The following is a 23,357-nucleotide window of genomic DNA, read 5'->3' on the forward strand; positions in this document are numbered from 1 at the left end:
TTTCAGTCAGTGTTTTCACCAATGTTTGCAATACGGTAGGCAACTTGTTTTGCATTTTTTGGGCAAAGTTCCTTAGCCACCTCAAACAAACATTTTTTTCCGTGGACAAAAAGATCTCCGCGGGCCGGATGAGAGGACCTCGCGGGCCGTAGTTTGGAGACCCCTGGCCTAGATCAATAAATGATCAGTGCGAATCAAGTTCAAAAGTGTATAGAGCAGCCTATAACTTACAAGAACAAATGTTTTATATTTTTATTTCTACAATGATACATTATTGATAAAAGCTACAAAGAAATCTATTAACATTTTTGTACAGTTTGATGAACATTTTTTAACTGCTCACAAGAACAAATTACTTATTAAGTCTGTAGACTCCCCCAGAAAAAATCAACACTTGATCTTTAACCTTGTTGTCAAGAAAAGTTTTCAACTCCTGCGGTGAAACTTCAGAAGAGCTGGGTTCCTCCATGGCAAACATGCGGAGCATTGAATGGATTCTCTCTAAAGTCAGACAGTCCAAATTTTGAAGCATGCCTTGAATGTAAGTCCAGAATACCTGGGAGTGCAATGGAAATGTTTTATTACACAGCTAATATACAAAATATACCTTAAATATATAAGAAATCCTCTAAAACTGTATGAGATGAAAATCCCTGCTGAGAGCATGATCTATAATATAAGCGGCTAGGTAGTGTGTCAGTCCTTCCGTCATCGCTATAGATTTTGGGACTATAAAAGTAAACTACGCACCATGCTGTGCTTTTCAGTGCACCGCAGTGTCTTATTATAAGTATTAGAGTAGGGTTTGTTTATATAGCGGCATAGAGCTATTTTATAATTTCCACTGTTTGTACAATTTTGCATAACTTAAAGAAAATATTAAATATACACACACGGCTAAAACATATTAAAAGTATCAATGTCAAATATCATTTTCGTTTATATTCCCAGAAAAAAATGGATACATTTCAATAACATAATAACAGTACGGTAGAAAAATCAAATTAATATAACTCTTTTTTTCTAATTTTGACAAAAGAGGTAATTTAAAAATACATTAAACTCACGCTAATAAAAAATGTGAATGCAAATATACAGTCGTCATAGAAGGAATTAGTGTTGCAATAATATAATTAGCAAAATGTGAATGCAAATTATCCGGATGTGTAAGAGTAAATTATTGTTAGAAAATTATAATTAGCATGGATTGATAAAAGGCAATCTTTTATTTATTTTATTCACTGAATGTAGGCCCTACTGTTTATTACTTATAATTTTGAATCAACTATTTAGCACTATTATAGACGCGTCATCACGTTCATCAGGTGCGCAATGGTTTTAGTTATGAAACTCTATTGTAAATTTTTAAAATTTAAAGTACTGGAAAAAAATGCGTGAATGGATAAAGTGAAATATTGTAGGTAAAACACGGATATTATAGATACTGCCTATTATTTATACAGTTTTCTAATTATTATTCTATCTTTCGGGTTTTATAGGAGAGGCGTAGCGAGGGGGGGGGGCATATGTCCCCGGGTGCCGACCTTAGGGGGCGCCAAAGTGGGTTGGAAAAAATTGCGCGAGGGGGGGGGGGGGGGGGGGTGGAAATCGAAAGTTTTAGGGCGGGGGGACAGGGGTGCAAATCGAAAGTTTGAGGGGGGTGCAAATCACCGGAAAGGGCGCGATTTGGCGCTACCGGCTAGACTGTGAGCAATATGCCTTTATGATTGCATTTAAATTGTGTTTATGTTATGAGTGTTGTGTTTGTTTTTTCGTTTTTTTTTTCCTTTGCGTTCGTTTGTGTTGTATTTAGTTTTGTTCTGTTCCCAACTTGGTACATTTAAAAAAGATTTACCGTGTGTTGTGGTTGTGTTGTGGTTGTGTTGTGGTTGTGTTGTGGTTGTTTTGTGGTTGTGGTTGTAATGTGGTTGTGTTGTGGTTGTGTTTTGTTTGTGTTGTGTTTTTGTTTGTTTTGTTCTGTTCCAAAGTTGGTATATTTTAAAAAGATTTACCGTGGCGGAGCACGGGATGCAGCTAGTCTGAATGTTATATTAGTGCATGTCACTGACATACCTGCATCTCTTCCTCTTTTTGTTGTTGAGCTGAGGCCATGGCTGATTCTATTTCTTCCTCATCAATCATGACAAGGTCATGAGGTCGGCCCCGCCTCTCTTCAACAAGCTGATACATGTCTGGGGAAATCTCTCTCAACAGACCTTGACCTTGCCAGAAGGCAATTTTACGCCGCAACACAGAAGCTGTCATCTCTAGCTCCGAACTAAGCTCATCTACACTCCACTTGGCTACAAGAAATACAAAATAACATCAATCAAATGTCTTTTAGCTCTGCATAAAGCAAGAGTAGTAGAAACAAACTTAAGAAAAATTTAAAATGCTACTACTGTGGGAGATTAAAGCTATCAGAAATTTAGATGTCTAAACAATGTTAGCCCATGACAGATTTCTTACATTTGGTTTGAAACTTCATGATAATGGCAGCTTGTACAGGTGAAACTGAAAAGCTCAAAGTTTCCTCCTTCAATTCCAGTTCAATGTTCATTATTCCTAGAGATCAAAAGAGAGAAAATCAAATGCATACAAAATGTTACTAAAAATGTTACTTAAGTTAAAGTCACCAAATGACAAAAAGTTTCCACTGACCCAAGTGAGGCTTCCATACAAGTGTTCTGTTTTGTTTCTGTGTTTCAAAAGATTTGGTGTACTTGTCCAGATGTTCTTGCAGGTCTGGGGGCAGGGTAATCTTCTCATCTCTAAACGCAGGCCAGAACTGGGCTGACAGAATCATGGCGTTCATCTCCACTTCCTACACAGGGAAACCAAACCAAAACTCTTGTCAAATATAAAATCAGCACTTTGAAAACATTAGCATAAAATGATGAGTGTAAATTGACCTCTGGGGTTTCTGTTAACTTTCTTGCGTCCTGAATACGGGCATTAACTCTCCTGGACTCGGTCACATCTCTCAACATAACTTCACAGAAATGGAGCTGGGCTTCACCAAACCTCAACTTCAACAACTCCAAGTAGCGAAGTTCTCTTTCAACATCGTAGTTGTACTGCATTAGGATGCGATCAGCAAGCAATGCTCTATACTCATTGACAAACAGCTCTTTACTTCCATAGATGTTAACCAACGTAGAGAGAATGTCGGCTGACCTTCTGTTTTTGGACAAAGTTGCTGAAGACAAATTGTAGCAACTATTTTAGTACAGAGATTTGAATATTGAAATATTAAAGAATTTGATTCTTTAAAGTTATGTTATAACATAGGCTTGTGTGTAATGAATTCAATCTTTTGAATCATTCTAAAAACTGTTACTAAGGTTTAAGGAGTTTCATAAATAAAAGAAACAAACATAATGAAAATAACTGCCGACTATGAAAAAAACCTGTTCATACATGGATCAGCATCAACTGGGTCTGGCATCCAGTTCTCCCACCCTACCATGTTTCCATCTTCTTCCTGATTTTCTTCACCCACAGGTTTAGTGTTGACTAATTCATTGATCAGCTCATTGTTTCCCTCATCTGTTAAGCTTGCCACTATACAACGTACTGTATCTTCTCGAGATCTTAATCATTTTTTAGAGATAATAGAATAAATCTTATTATTGTTATTAAATGTTTAAAGATCAAATAAAATCTAATACTTATAAACCAAAAGTTGTGTAAGAATAGATGATGAGAACTTACCTCAGATATCTTCCAACAGGCTCACACACCAACTCTAGAATAACACCTGCAGGCTCCAGAAGTCTAAGAGATTTAATGGCAGCTATATAAGCTGTAAGTATATCAGCTGTATTCACACCTAAGGAAATAAAAGAAATTTTATTTATGAGGGGAAAACTATATAAAAAATTTTAAAACTGTTTTAAATTTTATTTTCCATAACACGGACGTTTTGTTTTTGTGAAATGACTAGGTGAGTTTTGAGTTAAACATACTTTTGAATGAACAAATGTGATCTTTGTGAAACATTAAAGAATGATAAGGAGACAAAAACTTTTGAATGAACAAATGTGATCTTTGTGAAACATTAATGTAAGGGGCTGGGGAGTTATTTAATTATTATTTTATTACAAAAAGGTGAATGTCACTTTTTGTGTTCCTTTGAGGATTTTTGTGGTTTTTAGTTAAGTAGTCCGCTATTATGGCGCTGATATGATTTTTATTTTAAAATGATTGATAGCCTGGTTATTGTGTCTTGCTTATATTTTGATGTTATTATTTATGCAAACTTTGTTTTGGAGTGTGGCTCCACTTTGCTTTATATCCTGAATGTAAGTTATTGTTGTATTAGGGACTATTTCCTTGTGCGTAATATTGTTTTTTTTGTTCGTGAATGTGGTGTGTGGACATTCAGCGGGAATGTCGAGGCCTGTGTGTTGAAGTGTTTCTGTAACACATTTATATGGTGTATGGTAACGTAGGGTTATTTTTATAGTGTTTTATTATGTTTTCCATATTTTTGTTTACTTATTTTGTATACAAAGTGACTATATACTAGATCTATTTAGTCACTTCGACTTTGAGAAGTCTCAATGTTTGTTTTATCCAGACCACGTGGTAGTATGATGGCCTGGGTTTAGTCATGGATTATTGTAGATTTTACTTTCATTTATGAGAGCCTCTTGTTTAGGCTGACAATTGTGTCAGCTTACTGCCTTGTGTATAACTTTTTTTACATTTTGAATTGATTTGTCTATTTTTCCTCTTTCTAGGACGGTGGTCCGCAATTGGGTGTTTTGTTTCATTGAGTTCTGTTTGTTTTGTATGTCTTGAGTGTTTTGTTTTGTCTAGATCTAGATTCTAGTTTTTTTTATAATAACTTTTGGTTCCATATTTTGTTAAATAAATTTTATATTATTGTTAAAGCTTTTTTGTTTTCATTATTTAGACTAAGGTTAGGTTATTAACCAGTCTGGGTTTATCCGGGCTTGCACTGACCGGACAGTAGTTAGTTAGATAAGCCTAGAAGGGTAGATTTTAGGTATCCCCCCCTAGCAGGGCTTACATTAAAGAATGATAAGGAGACAAAAACTTTTGAATGAACAAATGTGATCTTTGTGAAACATTAAAGAATGATAAGGAGACAAAAACTTTTGAATGAACAAATGTGATCTTTGTGAAACATTAAAGAATGATAAGGAGACAAAAACTTTTGAATGAACAAATGTGATCTTTGTGAAACATTAAAGAATAACAAGGAGACAAAAACTTTTGTTGTCAGTCTGACCTGGGTGAAGCAACCTGTTCTCTAAGGCATGTTTCAATGTAGATACAAGCTCAGACCTCAAATCTGTTTTCTCTAGACAGGCACTCAGATCCAGGATTGCAGGCTTTGAGTCAGGATAATCAATTATGATGTCAAAGAACTGGCCTATAAGTGATTTGGCATATGTTTCGTAGATAAAGTGTCTTAGCCTATCCCGAAAGGCAACCACACTAGCAAGCTGAGAGGCAGTTTGCTTACAGGCATAAAGATGATTCAACCACCCCAAAACTTGTTGGTCTAGCCACTGAAGAGAACAAAGAAAATGTTTTAGTTTAAACATTAGCAGAAACAAACCATGATCCAAATACATTTAAGTTAGTGTATAAGTTACTATTTGAGTATGTGTGAGTATAAACATGAGCACATGATGCTTGTGAGGATTTGTGTATGGAATGTTTGTAGCTTCATTTCTAAGTTGCATTTTTCATTATTAATTTAAGTTTATGAAGCTTTACTATTTTTACAATATAAAAACAAGCAAAGAAAATTTTTCTTACCTCTTCTAGCTCTGAGAGATATGAACTATCAAAATTTCCCTTGCATTCATCCTCTATGTGTTTCTCAATTTGACTGTGAACAATTTCTGTTACAGCAGATCCACTAACTAGCTCCATCAGCCCCATTTCATCTCTAGAAAATGGACAAAATCTTACAAGATGGTGATATTCTCATGTTGACTTTATGCTCTCATAGTAGTTGGCCATGTAACTGACCAAACTATGCCAAAATCATAGAATCAAATGAATGGTACTTAATCAACAATGAGGCCTAAAAGGGAAACTTTTATAATATTATAAAGAACGGTAATATTAAAACTGAAAAAATAGCTACTTACAACTTTTTGTTAACATCATCAAATCTTTTTTGACATACTTCAATGTCTTTTTCAGACTCTGGTCAAATGGAAAAACATGATAGTTAAAAAATTGGATTTACACAATATTACACAAACGATATTTAAAAAGAAAACAATATTTAAACATACATTACATTTAAATAACTATTTGAAACACTTACTTATACCTGTACCCTCCATTTGATTTCTATGTATTGTGAAGGCATGCGAGTAAAAGTTTTTTACAACAGTGGCAAATGTCTTGGGAAATGTGTACAACAAAACAGACTTGATCATTAGTTGAACCTGTTGGGAAAAACATTTCTTTACATCTAGGTCTGAATGGGTTAAATAATTGTAGAAACAATTACAGTGACTCTGTTTATTACAAGAATCAAAGAGAAACGTAATTATTATATCGAACATGATACTTGGCTGTAATGTAATGAACCAAAAAAAACTGACCCTATTTTGCATACCACCAGTTCCCTTGTCATTGCTGGGCCATCTAACACTGCCACCAGGGACAGGTCTAGAACTCACTGGCACACCAAACACAACAGAAGCATTTGGGAGGGCATCAGAATTTCCTGCATCAAATACATCAGCGGGGACAGATGCTTCAAGAATTGATGGACTATCCAAATGTGACAAATCCCCAAGAGTTTTTTGAATGGAAATATCTGAGAAAACATCAGGTGACTCTTGATATGCTATAGGTGTAACTGGTCCAGGGGTTTGCTTTTGTGCAGTACCTGGGGTGGATGTCAGACTCAGAGGGTGTAGTTTGGTACCAGAGCTGCTGTCCACACATGTTTTAACTGCTTCACCACTTGACAATGGAAAAGCTGTTTTCATTTTCACTGTTGATGACATTAATTTTTTATTGCCCCCAATGGGAGATCGAATGAAAGATTCAAAGTCTTCTTCTTCCTCCAGTATTTTTACCACAGGGTCAGTTCTAGAAACATTAAGACTTTGGCTGTTTTGATAAGACCTTTGTCCTGATACATCAGATAAAACAGAATCATCATTTGTTTTACAGTTGACATATGATCCATCCATACTCACTGCCATCCTTTTCTCCAGATTAGAACCAAGTCCAAATTTACATGTACTCTCTTCTAAATAAAGGTCATTAAAATCTGTCTCCATATCCTCTCCTTTTGTCCCTTTTTCAAAAGTCACACTAAGCTGGCCAATCTCAGGTCGTCCCGCTCTCTCAGATTTCAAACCTCCATGAACTTTTTCACAAGCTCCTATTTTAACACTTTTAGAGAATGACACGCCAGCTGGTTTGACTGGGGTAAAAGCTGATGTTGAGCCAGATGGACCAACTGTTGGTGCAGAGGCCGCTAGAATCTGCAGCCATCTTAATCTACTCCAGGCAACCATATAATAATCACTGTAAACATCTGAAGAACACAAAAATACAAACTATTTAAAATGGATTATATTTATCAAATGATTACATTGAAAAATTATTAATATTGTTTAATTACGATTTTGTTGTTCTTTAATTACCATATAGAAATCCAAAAGCTTTTGCAAATGTCTCGCCACTTTTATCTGGCTCATTGCTTTCATTATCAAGATTTTGAAAATGTTTCCAAAATACTGGAGAAACTCTTTTACTGAGGTCTTCAAGGATGGTTTCATGTAACCATTCTTCTAGCAATTGGCTCATTCCAGGGGATCCTAAAAAGTAAGCTGCTTCTTTTAATTCTGGACAGGGAACTACGGACTTCCATTTTCTTTCACTTGAATCCTATGAATAAAGTATTGTTATATTTAGAGATTTTTATATTTATCATTTAAATATAAACACATCATACTTCGTAAGAGCAAAATTCATAGTTTTTATTGTTATGTATATGACTGAAAAATTGTCTGGAACTGGATAAAAATTACATTTATGACCAAACATTTTAAGTATCTGCATCTCAGGTTTATTCAATTATTTAAATATGTTGGGTTAGGATATTCTACCCTCATTATTTGGATCAGGGTCAATTGCCATTACCACTATGAAGAAAACAAAAATTTTGTCTAAAACTGACAGCGGTTCCCAAATCACCACCATATGTCTAAGTCAATATTTAGCAGTTTGTACCTCAGTAGCTAAATTTAAATATTGCGGGCATTTAATTACTTTACAATCACTTCATGTTTGTGTGAACATGACATGAGATGGGGGGGGGGGGGGGGGGGGGGGGGGGTGTGTTAGTTGATAGGTAATGAAACAAAAGGGAAGCTTTGATTTGTGTGTAGCCAATAACTAGAAGGATTGATCAGTTAAGTATGTGTGTATTGCAATTAAAAGTGTAAGAACATAAATATTCACTGTGTTTTTTTAAATACGTGGAAATAAACATGTACAAAATGATAGGCTAACAATATAGTCACTTATACTGTAGATATAGAATTTTACTATTTAGTCAACTGCCAGTAACCTAACATTATTTTTTAAAGAAAATTGTATTATTGTAGCATTAAGAACCCAGGACACTGGCACAACACTTAACCCCTGTTGAGATAAAACAAATACAAGAAACCACTTTAAACATCATCAAGCTTCTTTGTAGGCCATAAAGCATATTGATATACTATTGACCAGCATACAGATCTGTACAGCTTCTTTCTTTAACCTTTTCTCAATATTTTGCAGCCATGAAAATTACATTTTTTTAAACTGAATTATTTCAGCTTCAGTGCATACAAACTGATATATTAAACTAGTATTTTATAAATTTTGCCCTGTAATTGGTTAAATTTTAAATATGGAAATAATCTAACAAAATGTGAGTATTGAATCATATGTATTAGTATTAGGAATAGTTCTTCATAACTTAATGCATATTCTTAGGGTATGGGTAAAGTGTAAGACATGAAATAGCAAGGCAATAAAATGTTGGATAGGTGCAAAAACACTGTTCATGTGACATTTTTCTTGTATCTTACGCCCACCTCATTGGTCTTGGAAAATTATACAACACCTGAATTGCAAAATGTTGATTATTTGGGCCTACAACAAACTTTGATTACGGACTTGAAACACTTTTGAGTTTGTATTGTAACATGGATATTTAGAGAAACATGTGTCAGTAAAAAAACCGGACACATTTTTTAAAAATTACTGTTTGCTCCATTAGTGCAGGATGTTGCGAATTCGCGACATGCCGTAATTAACATAAAAAATAAGTCCAAATTTAAAAACAACAATATACCTCAAATTCAGTGTCAATATGGTGAGAGAAAATCAGCACAAATAATTTTTTACATGCTTGGAACATAATATAGGCATTAACTCTTTAACGAGAAAACTACAAGAAGTAAATACAACGAAAAATGGTCGCTCTAGCGTTATCATGACCTAGATTTACGATTAAAAACTTGGATTCCGAAAAACAACGAATTAAATAGAGAAAATTTTATCGAACGCTGGGAGCGTCGTTACGGTATGGCAGGCCGGCAGACCGACCGCTGGGAGCGTTGTTACGGTCTTAAAGAGTTAACTCATTCTATACCAGGGGGTTTTCCACCTCCTGACCTCATTATTTCGTGACCCAATTTTTTTAAACAGCCCTCACCTACTTAAACAATTATAGCTCCTATGTTTTTCTAAATGTTTTTATATATTATACATCTAAATGAACACAAATGAATTTTCTATAGTACTAAATGAAGATAATTGAGGGTTATGTTAAGCAAGTAGGTTTTTTACATCTTAAAATGACTTGTTAGTGTAACAACATATAAAAAACAAAAAAATATTTCCAACTTACATTTACTAAAACATATTAAAAAGATCAATATCAAAAAATACGTTTCAATAACAGCACTGTCAAAAAAAGAATTAGAATGAATAATAATTATGTCAGGGGAGGTAGTTATAAAAATGTAAATCCCGCTTGTAAAAAAAATGTGAACAAATTCCGTTGACATCCAAGAGGGCATTATTGTTGGAATAATATAATTAGCATAGAATGATACAGTGCAATATGGTAGGTAAACCATGGATTATTTAAATAGGCCTACTGCCTTTTATTTATTTCATACACTGAAGTACTGTTTACTAATTATTATTTTTAATCAATAACAGTTTAGAAGCGACTCCTAATTGTCCTCTATGTTTACTTCTAACTTTCGGTTTGTGGACAAGCTGGGGTTGTTTATAGTAATTCACTCAATTGAATCAAGCACGTCCGCTGGCGCCCGGGCAGGATTCGATTTTGCATGATGGGCTTTCCCGTGAGCGCTATGGGTTAGGGTTAGAATTAGCCCCAGGCTAGGCTTTGAGCACTAAGCATTTATGTTTGCACTTAAGTATGTGTTTATGCAATGCGTTGTTGTTTGCGTTTAGGTTTGTGTTTTAGTCTTGCGTTTGTATACTATTTGCTTTTGGGTTGTGTTTTTTTGCGTTTGCATTGTGTTTGCGTTTTCTGTTTAGTTTGTTTGCAGTTTTGTTTTCTTTTGTGTTTGAGTGTTGCGTTTGCGTTTTTTGTGTGTGTTTTGTTTGTGTTTGCGCTGTGTAAACTGTGTTTGTTTTCTTTTGTGTTTAGTAGGTACTAGGATAAATTTTTAATATTGTTTTTTTAGGGAAACAACTACTACAGTTAAAAGGAGCAGAAAATTACAATAACAGAACAGTTTTCCTTTTTGATGTAGCTCAAACGGTTAAATAGTTATGATTTTTTTTCGTATTAAAAAATGTGATTTTTTTAACATAGGATTTTGTCCAATTTCTGTGATAGAGTTTTTTTAAGCGTTTACTAAAATTGTCCTAGCTTGTAAACCATATGGTCAAATTTGTTATAACTTTGCAATGTCTTTATTTATTATATATGGAAGCATAATAAACAATAAAATTAGAAATTTATGGGCAGAGTTAAACAAAAACAGAAGTTGAACATGGTACCCCCCCTAATTTTTCATATACAGTGCATTCATACAATCTTAGTTAAAATTTTAACTATTCCAAAAATTAAGCTCAAACTTGCTGAGAATGTTGAGCTATGGATGTGTCAGTTATTACAATCAAAATAATATTCATAACTGAAAAGTTTTTTGTTTTAACTGCTACAAAGCTGATAGATTATGCAATTTCGCTAAACCGAAGTCTTGTTGATGTGAAATGCAACATGATGGCAAATTTGAGTTATTAAGCACTTAAGTCTCAAAATTTGCCTGGCTCTAGATGACTCTATTCTTAAACAGAAACAATCAAAATATGTGTTTAAATCTATCTGTTTGACAAAAAATAAGGGGTGGAACAGGGTACACCCCATATTTTTAAATACGAAATTTGTTCATACAATATCAGCTTAGGTCCAAACTATTTGAATCTAAAGCTAAAAACTAACCAGAGTGAAGCTCTGAAATAAGTGTGTTTGATGGTTCTATCTAAATAGTTGACAAATAGGTAAAAGATGGTAAAAAGGTAAAACGCTGAGTCATCGACGCACCTGACATAATTGAAAAACTGAACTAATATATGAAAATAAAAATGATGGCAAATTAGATCTATTAGAAATGTAAGGTCTTTTATTTGTATAAATGTAATTAACTTGTTAGTCTACTTAAATATAGTTTAATTAAAAAGATGTGTTTCTGTCTGTTCATTAGTATTTTACATTTCAGAAGAAGTTCAACATTGGTTGGTTTTAACATGATATAGAATCTAGAACTAGTTCATATTACTAAACTTTCAATGTACTGCTTCAAAATTTATTTAAGTTATTTTAAAAAATATTACTTAATTTGTCTAAATAAAAGGTGAACACATTTATTGTAATAGTTTTAATTCCTCTTTACATAGTGTTCCCTCATTAGGCCATATAACTGCTCATCATATTGTAGAGATGTGCTGGTTTTTGAAGTGTAGGTTCTATCTGGAAAAGTAAACAGTACATTGTTTGCTTTCACATCAAAATAAATAAAATGGTATTTCTAGACACTAAAATTAACTATTGAACATTTATTGCTATTACCGCACCAAACCTCCCCCCCCCTCTACTCCACTACCTTCAATATCAAAACAGCGTTTGCCACTATCGCCGGCGGCAAAACATCGTTCGCCACTATCGCCGGCGGCAAAACATCGTTCGCCACTATCGCCGGCGGCAAAACGGTAGGGAGTAAATTAAACTTACCTTATTTTCACTGAAACACTCCATCTTGAATAATCCATGCACAAAATTAAAAAAACAATGAAAACGCAAAATGTCCATTTTTTTACGAAAAATTGATAATCGCACGAAAATTGATCAGGCGATAACACCGAGCGATAAAAATTACGAAACTATAGCACTCGCGTAGCCGCAAATTCTCTTCGCCTGGGTAACGGGGACGAAAAACTCGCCGCGCGGCGTAAAACGAGATGTAATCCGGTAATCTATCGTTTTGGGTACGTAAAATCGCCCGCGATTTGTAATGTGAAAAACAGGTGACTTCTTAAATTTTAATAATTATTTCACATTTTGAGGAGGATTTATGTTTTAAAAAATTCAAAAATGTTTCCTTGATTCATTTATGTACCTGTTTTTAAAAAATTGAATTAAAACTTTTCCGTAATAAATGAAGACTAGCGATGTTTCCAACAGATGCAACCATGCTCATTTACTATAGCAGCCATCTTGTCTAAGTTTTATTTTTATAGACTTATAGCGAGATTCAGGCGGAAGTCACTCTATTTTACAAATGGCTGCTGTTTATATAGCAAATCTTGCTTGCAGACACTGCTGTTTAAAGTTAATTTCTGGCCTATATCGATATATTTAGCCATTGATTTAGGTTTATTATTCATTTATCTATAATATTTGACACAAAAGTATGACAATATACTTCTATTAAAGCCTTGACAATGAGGTAACGTTTTCGTACATAAATAGCCGCGGGCGATTTTACGTACCCAAAACGATAGATTACCTGTAATCCTAGTACCTAGTGTTTAGTTTTGTTCTGTTCCCAAGTTGGTACATTTAAAAAAAGAGTCACTGTGGCGGAGCAGGGGTATGCTGCTAGTTTACTATTCTAGTGAGTCAAGACCCAGTGATGACTCTAGAGTTGTCTAGACTCTAGCTAGTAGTCAGGCGCGTTGCTTAGATGGCAGGATTGACCTCTGACCCTGAAACGTCACGCATCGTTTTCTGACGGTTTTTACGTTTATTTTAGGGGTCCCATCCACGACAAATGAAAAAACTGTTTATATCGCAAATTCTCATCATTATTTTAACACAAGATGCTAATAAAATGGATAATATGCCTTAGAAAGCCAGAAAAAATAGCGAGAATTGTGGTTGTAAATAATGAGAGGTTTTCTATTGGAGCACTCTCCGTAGAAACTGAACCGCCGCCAAAAACGGCCGTATAACGGGAAAAACGGCTCGTATACGGCTACATTAATATGTAATTGAGATATTAACCATGTATATTTACAGTATTATTGTTTCTGGTTTCCAAAATCTTATTCATAAATGAGGTACCCACGCGGACATTTCTATCCGCTATTTTTAGTATCATGACGTCATTGCTACGCTAGTTGCCAGACTGAAACAACTAGTTTTTGTTTTTTACGGAATGAACTGTTAAGTCTAGTATTTTAATTATAATTCAATTGTAGCATGTGCGGAAAAAGTAAAATTATGGACATTATTAATGTATTAGTAATTTTATTAGTATATTGATTTTTTCTTCACTGTGGGCCGACAGTTGCTGCATTCGTGACCGGTGGTTAGCCTCGTCAACGCCGCGTGGCCTATTCGTTTATATAATCAGTGATGCTCGTTCAGTGGCCTTTTTCAGAGCTAGGCCTAATTACGGGCGATTTTTAGACTTAATTGATTGGCCGTTAGCCTTTTTCATTGCTGCGTATTTAAAAAAATGCTCTTTCAGCGGCCTTTTTTTTTTTTTTGCGCTAAATAATCTGTTTACGGGCATTTTAAGCGTTTATTTATTTATTTTTTTAAGCTAGACGTTGATCTAGTTAAAAAAATTTTTTTTATACAGCTGGCTGTCTAGCATGCCTGATATACGAACTTTAAAAAAAAATGACCGAGCTTTAAAAAAAAATGACCAGGAGTAGGGAAATAGGTCTGTTTTTCAATTAGCTTGAAGAAGGGTGGGGGGGGGGGGGGAAAGAGAGAGAGAGAAGTGAAGACACCGACCATCTCGTGTACGCGTGTTCAATCTATGACGTGTACTATAGGCCTGCTGAAGTCACGGTGACCCCGCGACCGTGGTGGGATTTTTCATCCACAGGATAGTAAACATAAGCAAGCAATCACACGAGTGACGATGTTTGGAGATTTTATTTTTAAAAAAAATCACATGCGTCATGTTTTCAAGATGAAAAAAAAATGTAATGTAAAAAAAAAAAAAAAAGACACTAATACCATGTATGAACCTCAGCTGCCACACTGTTGACTCAATATAATGTGATTGAGTGTAAAATGTATTTGTATTTATAAACTATCTTAACTATTACTATCATATTATTTTATGCATATTTATTATTTAAAATTAGAATTTGAAATAAAAATATTTATTATGGTCATTTGATTTATGCAGGTGTTCATTACTTCATAAAATGGTATGAATAACATGTAGAGTAGAATTTAATAAATAATAAAATAACTAGATCTAGTTTTATTATCAACCAGTTGCTTTTTGTTATTTTCCGGTGAGTAAATAACCTAAGCTGACGCAATTACCAGGGCGGGAATTAAAAGCTCGTGCACACAAGTCCACGACGTCATGTTATGCCGGTCGAGGGGATAAAACGCGGTTTTGTCTTTCATTTTCCAATATCGGAAAAATTTCAAATTCTCTCTTTTCTCGTCAACCGAGTAAGCTAGATATTTAAATGTGGTGTCAAATGTTCTCTTAAGGGGTTCTCTTAAGGAACTTAATGGTGTATTTGAAATAACAGAATATTTTATTTTAAAAAATCCATAATTTAACCTACTAGCTAGAGATTCGAGAAGTTAGTGAAGAAGTGAAGAGCGAGTCTGAGTAGGCCAGGTTCTTAAAAAATACTTACGAAGTCAGATAATATGGCTTCTAAAATTTCCCATGAACGTGCAATATTCATTGTAATTTGAATTTAATCAAGTGTATACATGCAGTAGTAACTATACTGCAGTCTAACAAATATAAAAAGCTCAAATAACATTAAGTTGTCGGTAGACTTCAGAAAAATTCAAACCATTTGTGTATACCGCCATCTTAAATGTGCCTATAAAACTTTCTTTTGCTGTTTATAAAACAATTTAAATAAAAATTAAAACCCGTGTTATTATTATTAGACAATCCGTTAAAATATACTGGTGACATAATAATTATTTATTTTAAAGCAAACTTTACGAATTTTTCTTTCAATTACTTATTACTTATTGCAGTGGTAACTAGATTCTAGAATCTACTCGTTTGTTTATTCTCTTAAACCGTTTAGCATACTTTTTAAATTTGAAAATAATTCACAGAGGTTGGGGAAACCCTTAGGAATTCCCTCATGACGTAATAAAAACAAAATGGTGGCAGATATGTGTGAAGAAAGACAAAAGTCAACAATACACTAATAGTCTAATACTCTACTAGATATAGTCTATTATACAGTCTATTCATTAGATATCTAGATCTAGATTAGAATATCTCTACTGCTATACTAGATCTAGACTTGTAGAACTACTTACTACTACTAGATCTAGATTCTATCTTTAGACTACTACAGAGTTATTATCAGAGTACTACTAGATCTAGATCTACCTAGTACCAAGTCCGAGTACATAAGTACGGAGTCACTACCGCAATTTCTTTTTATTTTTAGTTAGGTAGTTGTATCAGACAGGAGTTCAACACTTACAGTACAGTTTGAGTTACAGTCACATAGTATATCTCATTCTCTGGTTGGTAGTGGTTCGGTTGTCGTAGATCTAGATCTAGAAATCTTGTAATAAGTTTCTTGTCCACTTGATTCTTGATTGTTGCAAATCCTGTGCAAGTTATTTAATTTTAATTTTACTTTTAATTTTTATATTAAAATATTCTTTAGGCCTATAATAAAGGGCTTAATTAATTTTAGAGTAGATCTAGATTCTAGATCTACCAATAAAATTCTACTAGCCTGCCCTATTTAATAATTTATTTGTTTTCCTTGAATCAATGACAATTAAACTTGAAATAAGTCAAAATTAAGTTAAAACATTAATTTAGTACAAACAACTATATATTTCAATGGTCAAATAATCAATGGTTTACAGTAACTAATGTTTACGAAACTCAACAAACATTACTGAATAATCTCCTACTAATGTTTACGAAACTCATCAAACATTAGTTCATTACTGAATAATCTCCTACTCCTATGCTATACTGTGAGCAATTTAAGTTGACAAATATGTACTAGGGTACAAATTACATTTGTATCTCACTGTACCACTGTAATCATACTAGTATTTACAGTAGGGCCTAACAGCAGTTACAGAAGGGAAAAGGACCTTCACATCAGTCACTTATTAATTATACTGTTAATCATAGTTAATGCTAAACTCTTTTCGATAATTTTTCAAATTGACCCTTTTAATCTGTGGCCTCAACCATCCTGTGGGAATTTTTGCAATGAATGATTGATTTAAATATAAACTGAAGACAATAAGATAAACAATCTTTTTAAATAAGTCAGGCTACCTACATACTGAACTTTTTTTGTAACTTTTCCTCACTTACACTTGTAGGCTCTTTTTTTTAAATTTAAATAATCTGTCCAATGTTGCTGGAACCTCAAAATAAGTGTAATCATGAAATATAGTAGTAAGCTTAGTAACATACAGTATAAAGTGAAACAACAGTGGAAAAACTGTAATGTTGATGAATTGACCACTACTTTTTTATATTTAATTTTGTCTAATAAAAAATTATTTGTACTCATTATTTTTATTTCCTATTGGCAGATTTTACTTGCAGTTGTAAATTAAATGTGTTTGAACCTTGATAAACATGTCTGTTAGCGATCCATTTTTCTCTGTCAAAGAGTAAGTATTTAAATGACAATTTTCTACAATCACACTACCGTTACATCAAATATTGTTCATTAGGGAGTTGGGCATTAACCCTTGTTAATTACCCCCTGTCATTTCTCTTCAACATTTCCTCAGGTCAGTTATCCATGCCCTGAAACTGGAGTGGGACATTGTCCCATTATGAAATACAAATGGACCCTATACCTTAACCTAGTATAACACCTACCCCCTGCAGTTAGGTAATCTTAGAGATAGGGGTTAGGAAAATTTCTGGGGGTTGGAGAGGGGAGATTAGTTCATTCTATTGCCTGTGAGCCAGTCACATCTTGAATAGGTATTTTCAAGAGGGGGTAATTACCATTGTAGGAGGGTAATTGACAAGGGTTTTTGTCCTAGACACTGTTTTTAGTTGATGTTCTAGAATTAGGTTCGTATTAAGGATAATTTAAGACAATACCGCTTATCTTTATATCACATTATGTAAATTTTATGTTCATTTAATTTTTGTTTTGTTTCTTGTTGTTTTTTTTTTGTTATTTTTATACAGGTAACAACTTTTTTTTTTTTCAGTGAGGTGCAAAAAGCATTAGTAGTGGTAAGAAATTTATTTTCAAGATGGAGAGAACTGCAAGAAAATGCTGGAATGTCTTCAAGAGAAGAAGTGGAATATACCACAAATGAACTACGAAACAGTCTTCGCAGTATAGAATGGGATCTAGAAGATTTAGAAGAAACAGTAGATATCCTTTGACATAACATGTTAAAACTTGTATAATATCAAGAAAATAAGAATAAAAATTATCGTTATAATGTTTCAGATGAACAAAAAATTAGAAAATAAACATAACTGCCTTTAGATATAATAGTGAAAATGAAACTGTTTGTGGTTCAAGAAATCATTTGACTATTTTCTCTGACCATCACGCATAGAAGACAATTTATGTTTTCTTCCTTAATTATAGGGCTTTTAAATGCTTGTTATTATAAAGGTTATTATTCTTCTTTTATTTATTCTTCCATACTTTTTAGTATTTATTTAAAAATTTAAGAATGTCGATATTCAAGTTGTTAAAACAGTACCTTATTTAGTTCAATTTAATTTTGTAGACACCCCACATGACTAAATTTATTTGTTATTATTTGATTAGTAACTCAAAATGACTATTATCTGCCCCTTATTAGACTCCAAAATCAACTTTCATGTGTGAAAACATCAGTAAACAGTTCACCTGTCTCATCAGTTATTGATACTTCTTAATCTTGTTGCCTCCCTATTTGTTATTGAATATTGTAATATTTTAATTATTTTATTGATTAATTTAATATCTAATTACTCTGAAAAATAGATATTCATATTTTGCAACTAATTTATCTGGAAAGTGTGAAGGAAAACACTGCATTAGAATTAAGTCAAAATGAAATACAAGTTTGCAACAAACTTACACACAGACATTAAGACTTAAATAAAAGCTTATTATAAATACATTTTTTGGATTTTATTAGAACAGTTTTATCATAAATTATCAAATGTCTCTCTATTTACCTGTTTGTTAGTCCTTTATGCATTGCTGCACCTTTCATTTGATCGCCATGAAACTTTGGGAAGTTGTTGAGTATACTCCTGGAGAGGTTTTTAAGGGGAAAAAAATCATATTGGGAAAAATTGGAGCCCTGGCTGGGAGCTATTTACCACCCTGGGCTTTCCTCCCTATTAATGAGTGTCATACTCTATGGAAACTATGGGTTACTATAACCGTTCACTAAATTGAATCATGCCTGCATCCCAGAATGGTGCAGTTTGGCCCCTCATGAGCAATATGGCACCTACATTCATTTTAAAGAGTGTGATGCACTATGAATACAATGAGCTACTCTGATTGTTGCATAATTCGAATCAGATGCTTTTGCTCCCCTGGCACTTATTTTCATTTTAAAGGGACATTGTAGCACATGACATTTGAGGATTAAATCTAATCAGGGGTCATACCTGCAACACTCTCTGACACATGAGCAGTCTCTGAGGTGTGTTCTACCTCACCACTATTGAGGGTGATTGACGTACACTCAAGGCTTTCATACAACACCACCTGGGGCATCTGGGTAGTAATGTGGACAAACCCTGGGACCCAACAACTATGATCCAAGAAATATAGTGCCTGCCTAGATTACATTTAAAATAATTCAGTTTTAGGAAACAAAGCTACACATTTAATTATACGCAATAGGTAATGCTTTGATGAAATCCTCTTTCATCAGCCTTTCTTCTGAGAACGCAGCAACTTGTGGTATGGGTTTGCTAGTAATTAATAAATGAAAATGAAGTTTGGCTAATTTCCACAGATACCTTGTCCAAAAATACCATTTTTAAAAAGTAGGCCATGTGATAAGAATACCTACTTTAACACTAGCATTTTTTTATCAAAATATGTCCAATAAGATCACTATTTAAATTTATTATAATTAGGTTTGAAATTAAACAGTTTGGTATAAGATTAACCTTAACCCAATTAACGCATTGTTGAAAAAAATCCAAGAAAATTCAAAATCTCAGAATATGAACTGCAAGAAAGAAGAAATTTTGTAGAAAAGACTAAATCAACTGTCAGAGTGAGTTAATAGATTTCCAGCACTCATTCTTGCTTGGTTACCTTAATCCAAAGACTTTCCTCATCATTTTGTTTAATTTTTTTTTTTATTATGTAGGACATGAAAAGTCAGATCTCTAGTCCAGGAAATAGACAGAGAGAAGAACCTAATGCCAGACAAGCTTTTTTGACAACTACTGGCAATGGCCCTAAAGCTCCACAAGATAAATACAAGCGATTAGATGAAGAGATGGAACAAGCCAACCAGCGCTACATCAGTGACACTCAACAGCAGCAAAAAGTAAGGAGGATACAGTAGAAATATTTATTTCATTACATAGAAATGTACTTTGTCAAGGTTCTGTTATGGTTATTTTGGTGTTTTTTTTCATTTTGTAAATAAACCTTAATTAATTTAATTTTACTTCAAAAAATATGCAATGATTTTTTTTTTTAATTTATGAAAGACTTCTGACAGAGTCAATTTTATTTTTAAGAATATATTAATGTTTACCAAACAGCTATTGATAAAAACACAAGATGATCAGCTTGACATGATTGGGTCCAGTGTTGGTGTATTGAAGAACATGAGTCAACAAATAGGCAATGAACTAGAAGATCAGAACATGTAAGTTTGGTTTAGACAGGTTTTCTTAACCCTTGGAGTACTTCTTGGCAGGCTGTTTCATTGCTGTATAGCTTTTATTGTAGATTTGTCTGTTTTCTTTTGTAATTGGGAGAGTGTTGTAGGTATTTATCTAAATAATTATCACTGTTTCTTCTTCAGAATGCTGGATGAATTTCATCATGAAATGGATAATACAGAGAGTAAAATGGACCAAACTATGAAAAAAATGGCTAAAGTTTTGCACATGTCCAATGGTAGGTTACAGATTACCATCCTATGAGCAATCAGTTATAACAAAAGTTTTGTAGTAAAATGTTCATAACATAGCTTTAAATTAAATAAATTCATCTTCATCATTCATACTTATTCTAGAACAAATGCCTGTATAAATGCAATAGATACAAAAAAACTTACTAATGGACTCATTAAATAAAATGTAATTATCCAGGGGAAAATATTCATTTTAAAACTGATCTCACTGTTAATTATTAGTTAATTTAGAAAATTTAATTTTATATTATCCTTCTCTGAACTCAATGATGTATGTTTTTCTAGGAAATTTGCCAATTTCCATTTATGATAAATGTGATAATAAATTTGTTTCATCTACAGATCGTAGGCAGTGGTGTGCTATTGGTGTTCTATGCTTGGTTTTACTTATTATTATAATTTTATTTTTTATTGTTTGATTGTATTTCAAGTTTCATCAACATTTCATCACTAGTTATCCCCAGAAATGTACAAATAATTTATTTTTAACTAAAACAAAAGAATACTCCTAGGTTTGTGACATATTAAAAATCACTCAAAGCTGTAAAATTCTTTGTTTCAAGCCAAGTAATTATTGTATGTTATTTAAGTTTATATTTTTCTGAAAGTGTGATATTTTAACAATTTTGCTAGTTAACATCAATAATTATATGTAAATAGAGTATTAATATGAAAATAATAATTTAATATATCTTTAAATGATCTAATGCTCCCTCAAAGGATGTTTACTTAGTTTTTAATTTTAACACAGTACATCACATTTTGTCATTGTCCTAAAAATCCTTTTCTTTTTAATTTTCACAAGTTTTATAGAACCATTGCAACACAGATATGACTGGTTGTGCACAAAAATAACTTTTACCTCAATGCTCTATGCCAGATATTTTCTTAAAGAAATGTGTCTAAACTTACAATGCTTTTGGAAGGGGGAGGTAGTATTACAAATATTGAACCGACTTATTAGAGACCATAGTATACTGTCATTTTGACTATGCAAGCATATCCTTAAAAATAAATATGTAGAATGGGCTTTAAGTGGCTATTTCAGGATGTATTATGTCTTTATGAAACGATTGTATATATAATTTTTTGATTAATTTCTTAAATATATGGCTACGGTCTTTTAAAAAACAATACCATTCTTGATATATATTTTAAAATTGCATGATGATGTAGTGTTTAAATAGGCTGCTGTTCAGAGCCACTTTTTAAATGTAGTAAAGTTAATTTCATAATTTGTGCTAATGTAGTATTTTATTTTACGCATGTTGTCATCAATTTTATTATTATCATTGATAAAAGTATGTAATAGTAATAAAAATTGCATGAAAGTTTGTTAATTTATGGACCAATTATTACAAAATGGACCATTTTTAAATCTTAGTTTTTGATCAACTAGATGTAAAAGTGAATTTTTTTTTAAATATTTAAAAATATCTTTTAATTCATTTATTATTTCTTTCAAAACAACTTTAGTCTAAAAAAAAAAAAAGATAACACAATTCATCTTTTTTAGAATGTTTTCACAAAATAAACAATCTGATGGTTGTGCCATTATTTTGAATTTGCTAATGGAGCAGAGGACTTCATACAGTTTTTACCCAGACAGTTTAAACAATTATTTTTTACAGACAGCTTGTTGAATGGATCCCATTTTTAAAGAAAAACTAAAAATGCTTATCTTGTGGCATAGGTGCTGTTAAAAGTTTTTCTGTCATTTAACTACTTTCATACTTTGCAAACTTTAGAAAACCACAACTTTCTACAACCATGCTCATATCATCTCATCTATTTTTTTAAAGCATGATGCTATTATGTTGTTAAATGATGAAATTTTTATAGGTATGTTTATGTGTGTATGTTATCTGCACAAACTAATTATATACAATAGTATATACACAATACCTACAAGCTAACAATTTATTTACATGTGGCTTGTAAAATTATTTCTAGTCTTGCATTCATCATGAAGGAAAAACATACTTTCAAAAACACTAACCATATTCTGCAATATAATTGAACCATGTTTTTTGTTGTTTTTTTTTTCTTACTCCAAAAAGATTTACCACATAGATCTAGATTTTAAAAAAAATTAACATAGATGCATTTTCTTTTGTTTATTCTAAATATGCTGTTTAAGGATCACACAAACCATCAGTCAAAAGATTGAACATTTATTAAGCTGTATTTTTAAGGATCTGTTTAAAGTGTATCTTACTGAGTGTTCATGAATTAACTAAACTTGATTTCTATGTAATACTTTTTAAAGGTGTGAAATAATTTTGTTAAATATGTATATAATAAAGAGTGTTGATGGTGTTTCTGTGTAGTATGTTGTGGAAAACATTTTTCAACTTAGTTTCTAATTTGTGGGACAAATGAATAATTTGGTGATAATGTAATGGCTATTTTAAAATTTGATACCTAGTTTTCATACTCAGTAAAGCATTTAAAAAAAAAATACCTCATTTTGTTTAAACAACTATATTTGGGGGAAAAATTTAAACAAAATGTGAAATTAAATTCACCATAAAAATCTTATCACTGTTCCAGGTGTGATTTTGCAACCAAAGAAATTATGTTGCTCATTAATGATTTTTTTCTTCTGTGTATTACATAAAAGAATTTTCAAAAAAAGTAGGATAAATGTAAATTTGCAGAATCCATAGATTTGCATTTGTTGGTATTTATTTGTTACTTGCAAATCAAAATCTTCCATTTC

At 32.6% G+C, this 23,357-nt stretch overlaps 3 protein-coding genes across 7 annotated transcripts in view; 2 read left to right on the forward strand and 1 right to left on the reverse strand.

Moving 5' to 3' along the window:
* Nucleotides 1-247: 247 nt before the first annotated feature.
* Nucleotides 248-15,357, reverse strand: LOC131933789 (anaphase-promoting complex subunit 2). Of its 2 annotated transcripts, none has more exons than XM_059290371.1 (14): nt 15,175-15,357; nt 7,659-7,902; nt 6,600-7,549; nt 6,323-6,440; nt 6,135-6,192; nt 5,797-5,929; nt 5,261-5,543; nt 3,715-3,832; nt 3,421-3,593; nt 2,913-3,199; nt 2,662-2,824; nt 2,470-2,565; nt 2,074-2,303; nt 248-556 (listed from the first exon to the last, which is right to left on the reverse strand). In XM_059290371.1, exons 1-14 carry the CDS (start codon nt 15,223-15,225, stop codon nt 353-355), a joined length of 3,108 nt encoding a protein of 1,035 aa, XP_059146354.1. In that variant the 5' UTR covers nt 15,226-15,357; the 3' UTR covers nt 248-352. The 2 variants fall into 2 exon arrangements, with proteins under 2 accessions (XP_059146354.1, XP_059146346.1); XM_059290363.1 differs by having other exon boundaries at nt 6,317-6,440.
* Nucleotides 12,843-23,357, forward strand: part of LOC131934037 (monocarboxylate transporter 12-B) — an 89,389-nt gene continuing 78,874 nt past the window's right edge. Inside the window, exon 1 of the mRNA XM_059290467.1 lies at nt 12,843-12,926. The gene's annotated coding sequence lies outside the window, so the exon portion shown is untranslated. The remainder of the gene's footprint in view (nt 12,927-23,357) is intronic.
* On the forward strand, nt 15,631-23,357 carry LOC131934108 (syntaxin-6). Of its 4 annotated transcripts, none has more exons than XM_059290476.1 (8): nt 15,631-15,650; nt 17,084-17,164; nt 17,723-17,892; nt 19,665-19,759; nt 19,856-20,038; nt 20,259-20,365; nt 20,525-20,619; nt 20,978-23,357. In XM_059290476.1, the coding sequence occupies exons 2-8, from the start codon at nt 17,130-17,132 to the stop codon at nt 21,052-21,054; spliced, it is 762 nt and encodes a 253-aa protein (XP_059146459.1). In that variant the 5' UTR covers nt 15,631-15,650; nt 17,084-17,129; the 3' UTR covers nt 21,055-23,357. The 4 variants fall into 4 exon arrangements, with proteins under 4 accessions (XP_059146459.1, XP_059146456.1, XP_059146458.1 ...); XM_059290473.1 differs by having other exon boundaries at nt 15,648-15,696; XM_059290475.1 differs by lacking the exon at nt 15,631-15,650 and adding an exon at nt 15,717-15,923.

Source organism: Physella acuta, unplaced genomic scaffold (assembly GCF_028476545.2).
Source record: "Physella acuta isolate Inbredline_101_S28 unplaced genomic scaffold, ASM2847654v3 ptg000108l, whole genome shotgun sequence".
NCBI lineage: Eukaryota > Metazoa > Mollusca > Gastropoda > Physidae > Physella > Physella acuta.

Coding starts and splice junctions, on each gene's coding strand:
- LOC131933789 (XM_059290363.1), bottom strand. CDS start 15,225: ATGAATATTGCACGTTCATGGGAAATTTTAGAAGCCATATTATCTGAC. Junction 6,193..6,316: donor AATGGAGGGTACAGGTATAA/GTAAGTGTTTCA, acceptor CCATTTGACCAG/AGTCTGAAAAAGACATTGAA. Junction 3,833..5,260: donor GAACAGGTTGCTTCACCCAG/GTCAGACTGACA, acceptor TTATTTCCTTAG/GTGTGAATACAGCTGATATA.
- LOC131934108 (XM_059290476.1), top strand. CDS start 17,130: ATGTCTGTTAGCGATCCATTTTTCTCTGTCAAAGA. Junction 19,760..19,855: donor AGACTAAATCAACTGTCAGA/GTGAGTTAATAG, acceptor TTTATTATGTAG/GACATGAAAAGTCAGATCTC. Junction 20,366..20,524: donor GAACTAGAAGATCAGAACAT/GTAAGTTTGGTT, acceptor TTTCTTCTTCAG/AATGCTGGATGAATTTCATC.